The sequence below is a fragment of the Microtus ochrogaster genome, unplaced genomic scaffold, assembly GCF_000317375.1.
Source record: "Microtus ochrogaster isolate Prairie Vole_2 unplaced genomic scaffold, MicOch1.0 UNK428, whole genome shotgun sequence".
Taxonomy (NCBI): domain Eukaryota; kingdom Metazoa; phylum Chordata; class Mammalia; order Rodentia; family Cricetidae; genus Microtus; species Microtus ochrogaster.
Window position 1 is genome coordinate 1,951 of NW_004949526.1, and position 5,398 is coordinate 7,348.

A 5,398-nucleotide genomic window follows, 5' to 3' on the forward strand; every position below is an offset into this window, starting at 1 on the left:
GTTGGTCACACGGCCCCGCCCCTTCAAGCTGGGCCCCGCCCCCTCCGCCCCCAGGCAGGCCCCACCCACCGCCTCAGCATCCTCATGGCGTCCTCCTTGTCCCGCGGCTTCTCCAGGATCAGCCCGGACACAGCCTGGGGGAGGGAAGGGGGCAGGGCCGACGTGAGGGTGCGGGGCCTGGGTGTCGGAGGGGGCGGGGCTGACATATGGAGGTGGGGCCGACATGAGAGGGCAGGGCCGACGTGAGGGGCGAGGCCTACATAAGGGTGCAGGGCCGACGCGAGGGGCGTGGTCACCGCGAGGGGCGGGGCCGAGATGAGGGGGAGGAGCCGACGCAAGGGGCGGGGCCTGGGTGTTGGAGGGGGCGGAGCCTGCGGCCAAGGTGAGGGGAGGGGCTGGGGGGGGTCAAGGTGAGGGGGCGGAGCTGGGGCAGACATGAAAGGCGGGGCCGACGTAAGGGGACGTGGTCACCTCGAAGGGCGGGGCCGACATGAGGGAGCTGGGGCGACGTGAGGGGGCTGGGCAGACGTAAGGGGGCGGGGCCGACGTGAGGAATGGAGCCGCCCTGAGGGGGCATGGTCACCGCGAGGGGCGCGGTCTCCGCGAGGGGGCGGGGCCTCCGTGCTCACCACCACGGTGTCAGCGCCGATGACGACATCCGGGGTCCGCTGGTCTTTCTGCGGGGGGGGGGGGAGGAGTGGGCGGGGCATAAAGAGGGGGGATGACGTCAGTGGGCAGAGCCCAGGGTTGACGGGCAGCAGCTCGGGGCCAATGGCCGCTGCCGCTCACCTCGCGCAGGCGCAGCGCCACCTCCAGCGCCTTCCGCCGCGCGTTCTCGCGGGCATACGCGTGCGGGGTCGCGAAGGTCGCGTGGTCAAGAGTCTCCGGGAACAGGGAGGGCACGACCTCGAAGCGGAGGCCCTGCGGGGGTCAGGGGTGAGAGGTCACGGGGTCACAGTCACGGACAAGACCCCCCTCCCCCGCTCGCTCCAGCCCACGCCCACTCCCGCTCCAGTGACCCGAAAGTGGTCACCGTGTAGCCCAGGATATCCCGCCTCCTCGGGGACGCGCTCGCCAGCACCACCCGCCGCCCGTGGAGCCGCCGCAGCACCGGGGTCAGCGCCATGGTCCCGGATGGACGGCAGTTCCGGTCCCTCCCCGCGGACGACAGGGCGGCTGCGGAGGGAAACATGGCGGCCCCCATCGGGGGAAGCTTCCGTACGGAGCGGAGGCCGCGGTTCCCGTCCGTGCCCTGGAATTGTGCCGTACAGCCGGGGATCGCGGTGAAAACATGGCGGCCTCCTTGCTGGGGAAGCTTCCGTACGGAGCGGAGGCCGCGGTTCCCGTCGGTCCCCAGGAATTGTGCCGTACAGCCGGGGATTGCGGCGAAAACATGGCGGCCCCCATCAGTGAAGTTCCGTACGGATCGGACAGAGCGGTTCCCGCCTCTTCCTTGGAAGCCGCCTTACCGGCGGGAAGTTGAGTGAAGACCCGGCCGCCCCTTTCCCGAAATTCCCTTCCGCCAGAGCACTTCCGGGTCAGAAGGCGCAGTTCCCGACCCCAGGCTTGGAATTCTGCCGTACAGGCTTGGGCATTACGGTGCAGACATGGCGGGCGCCGTCCGGGAGTTTCCGTACGGACCACGGCGAGCGGTTCCCGTTCGCTTCCTCGGCTTCCGCCGTGCACGCGGGAAGTACGGGGAAGACCCGGCAGCACAGTAGTAGAAACTAGGGTCCAGACGAGCTCTTCCGGGTCACGGGGCGCAGCTCCCGCGCGATCCTTTCCCCAGCCTGTGCCGTAGAGGCGGGGACTCCCGCGAGGACCTGGCAGCCGCCGTAGGAACAGCGAGCGCTTCCGGGTCAGAGGCCGCGGATCCCGTGGTCTTCTCTGGACACCGATTCACCCAGGTAGCGCTACGGAACCAAAGCGCCAGGGCCTCACTGGAAGAACATCCGGCGGAAGCGGAGTCGAGGGGCACGGGCGCCCGCATTGCTCTGTTAGCATCGCGAGCTGCGGGGCGGCGACCGCGACGCGGACGATTTTTTTCCGCGTGTCCGGCCAGAACCGGACGTCCGGCCGGCGGAACTTTTATCGCGCTCCCCAAAGCGTTCCCCTCGTCTGGCGGTCCGTTTCTCGCGGTACCGGAAGCGCAATCGATTTCGTCGTCCGGCGGTCCTTTTTTCGCGAGTCCTTGGTTCCGCGGATCTTTTTACGCGCGTCATGAAGCGGAAACGCGTTCCTCGGCCGGTGGGAATTTTTTTTTCGCGAGTGCAAAATCGCGTCCGGCCGCCATCGGAACGTTTCTCTCGCGTCCCGCGGCTGACGGGATTTTTCTTCGCGCACCCGGAAGCGGAACCGAGGTCCTAGGAACCAGGAACTTTTTTCGCGAGCCCGGAACCGCGGCGCTGACCGTGCGGAATTTTTCTTCGCGCGACCGGAGACGGAACCGCTTCCCTCGGATCCCGGAACTTTTTTCGCGCGCCCGGAATCGCGACGCGGACCGGGCGGAACTTTTCTCGCGCGCCCGGAGCCAGAAGTGCGTCACCGAGATCCGGTCGCCCTACGCGGCGGCATCGCGGGCGGACGGAACAGCGACCACAGCGGAGACCGCGGACGGAGACGGAAGCGGAGCCCGGGCCGGTGAGTGCGGACCCCGGAAGTCGTCCGTCCGCCGCGGGGACCGGATTTAACCGGTTCGGGGCGGATTCGTGCAGCGGCAGGAGGGGAGGGGCTGCGGGGGCCGAGGAGCGGCGGGGGCGGGGCGCGCAGGAAGAGGGCGGGGCTAACATCGGTGGGGGCGGGGCTACTGGATAGGACGGGGTGGGGAGGGAGGAGCTACAGCGTGAGGGCAGGTTCTATATGTGGGCGGGGATAAAGGCCCGGACAGGGGCGGGAATTGACCGAGGGGGCGGGACTTATGTGTGGGCGTGGTTAGCAGGGAGGACGGTGACAGGGACTGGGTGGGGGCGTGGCCTGTGGGAGGGGCGGGATTGAGGGTGGGGCTAGGAGGGCGGAGCTACCGGACCGAAGAGGTGTTGATTGAATGGGAGGGCGGAGCTCATCTGTGGGGGCGGGGCTATATGGTAGGAGGGGACAGGGATTGGGGGGTGTGGCCTGTGTAAGGGGTGAATTGAGTCGAGGGCGGGGCCTCAGAAGGGGCGGAGCCAGAGGATATTACAGGGACACGTATTGGTCCTTATGATATGGTGGGCCGGGCTCCAGGTCAGGACAGGGATTGGCCAGGATGTGGGTTTTGGGGGCGTGGCCTGAGTAGTGAATTGAGGCGAGGGTGGGGCCTCAGTGATGGGGATGACCCAGAGGGCAGGACGGGGACAGGGATTGGTCCTCATGACATGGTGGGCGGGGCTACAGGTCAGGACACCGCTTGGCCAGGACAGGGTGGGCGGGGCTACAGGTCAGGACAGGGATTTTGCATGATGGGGGTGGGCGGGGCTACAGGTCACTACAGGGATTTTCTAGGACAAGGTTGGTGATGTGGCCTGTGTGAGTGGTGAATTGAGGGGAGGGCGGGGCCTCAGCGATGGGGGCGGAGCCAGAGGCCAGCACAAGGACACGGATTGGTCAGGAGGACGTTGTGGGCAGGGCTACAGGTCAGGACAGGGATTGGCTAGGATGGGGGTTGGTGGGGCTCCAGATCAGACTGGGGATCACCGCGGCCCGAAGGGGGCGTATCCCTCACCGCCCCCCCCCCCCCCCCCCCCCCCCCGCAGCTGCCATGTCCGCCACGGCGGCCACCATCGTGCACGACCCGTCGGAGGCGGAGCCGCTGTGCCCGGCGCTCGGCCTCTACCTGAAGCCGATCACGAAGCTGGCGATCAGCGTGGCACTGCCGCCGCCGCCGCGGCCACCAGGGAAGTCGGTGTCCAACTGGGAGGTGATGGAGCGGCTGAAGGCCATGGCAGCGGGGGCGGGGCCAGAGGACGGGGTCACGGCGGGGGTCACGGGGCTCGCAGGGTCGGGGTCGTTCTCCTCGCTGCGCATCGCCAAGAGCACGCCGGAGTTCGTGCGCTTCGAGGGCGAGGTGGAGCAGCGGGCGCTGGTGCGGCCGATCCTGGCGCGGCTGGACGGGCGCGGCCTCAAGCTGGCGGGCTTCCCAGACGCTCTGCGCGTGCGCGCCGCTGAGCTGCGCCCCCACGCCCCCGCCCGCCGCGACTGGGACGCTGCCGCAACCGACGCTGACGCGGACGAGGCCCGGCCCGGGGAGAGGCCCGACACCATCCACCTCGAGGGCCTGCCCTGCCGCTGGTTCGCGCCCCGCACCGGCGGGCGGGGCGAAGCCGCTTCCGCTAGCACTTCCGCCAGGGACGAAGCCGCTTCCGCCAGTACTTCCTCCAGGGGCGAAGCTGCTTCCGCCAGTACTTCGTCAACTTCCGCCAGGAGTGAAGCCACTTCCTTTAGCACTTCCACCAGCACTTCGTCGTCCACTTCCGCCAGGAGTGAAGCCGCTTCCTGTGGCGCTTCCGCCAGTACTTCGTCCACTTCCGCCAGGAGCGAAGCCGCTTCCTGCGGCGCTTCCGCCAGCACTCCATCGTCCACTTCTGCCAGGAGCGAAGCCGCTTCCTCCCGCGCTCCCGCCAGCACCCCGTCGTCGGACCGCCCGAGCGAGGCGCTGCTGCGCCAGGCCTTCTCGGCGTTCGGCGAGATCCGCCAGGTGGACATTCCGATGCTGGACCCGTACCACGAGGACGCGGCGAGGGGCGGCGGGGTCATCGGGGTCGGCGGCGGGGTCATCGGGGTCGGCGGCGGGTTCCACCCCTTCGGCTGGGGTGGCGGCCTGCACTTTGAGGCCTACGTGCAGTACCGCGAGCACGCGGGGTTCGCGCGCGCCATGGCGGCGCTGCGGGGCGCCAAGCTCATGTACAAGGGCGACGACGGCAAGGCGGTTGCGTGCGGCATCAAGGTACGGTGGGGGCGGGGCCGCGGGGTGATGTCATCCTGGGGCGGGGCTGGGGTGATGTCATCGGTGGAGGGGGCGGGGCGTGGGACTCGGGTTCGAGGTGACGTCGCCACGGCCAACGTTATTTTTCTTTTTGGTGGGATGCATCGCGGCGATGGGAGGGTGGGCGGAGTCAGGGCGATGACGTCACCTGGTCACGGGGGCGATGTCATCCTGGGGCGTGGCTGCGCGACGTGATTTTTTATTTTACTTGTTGGGAAACCGTCACGCTCGCCGTGGCAACGGGAGGGTGGGCGGGGCCTGGCCGACGACGTCACACCCCCGCCCCGCCCCCCCCCAGGTGTCGTTCGACGCCACCGAGCACCTGAGCGAGGCTTCGATCCGGCGGCGGCAGCTGGAGCGTCAGAAGCTGCGGGAGCTGGAGCTGCAGCGCGAGGAGCAGAAGCGGCGGGAACGCGAGGAGGAGGAGCGGCGGCGGGC

General features: G+C 69.0%; 2 protein-coding genes across 3 annotated transcripts in view; one reads left to right on the forward strand and one right to left on the reverse strand.

Annotated features, from left to right (window-relative positions):
• Nucleotides 1–1,735, reverse strand: part of LOC101994096 (N-acetylserotonin O-methyltransferase-like protein) — a 2,505-nt gene extending 770 nt beyond the window's left edge. Inside the window, exons 1-4 of one of the 2 annotated variants that reach the window (XM_005372236.2) lie at nt 1,034–1,735; nt 790–921; nt 630–677; nt 70–134 (exon numbers count right to left, since the gene is read on the reverse strand). In XM_005372236.2, the coding sequence (XP_005372293.2) occupies nt 70–134; nt 630–677; nt 790–921; nt 1,034–1,204 (416 nt within the window). In that variant the 5' untranslated portion in view covers nt 1,205–1,735. The remainder of the gene's footprint in view (nt 1–69; nt 135–629; nt 678–789; nt 922–1,033) is intronic. The other variant, XM_026778524.1, reaches the window with a different exon arrangement.
• Nucleotides 1,735–5,398, forward strand: part of Akap17a (A-kinase anchoring protein 17A) — a 7,049-nt gene continuing 3,385 nt past the window's right edge. Inside the window, exons 1-3 of the mRNA XM_013355630.2 lie at nt 1,735–2,640; nt 3,732–4,921; nt 5,259–5,397. Of these exons, the coding sequence (XP_013211084.1) occupies nt 3,737–4,921; nt 5,259–5,397 (1,324 nt within the window). The 5' untranslated portion in view covers nt 1,735–2,640; nt 3,732–3,736. The remainder of the gene's footprint in view (nt 2,641–3,731; nt 4,922–5,258; nt 5,398) is intronic.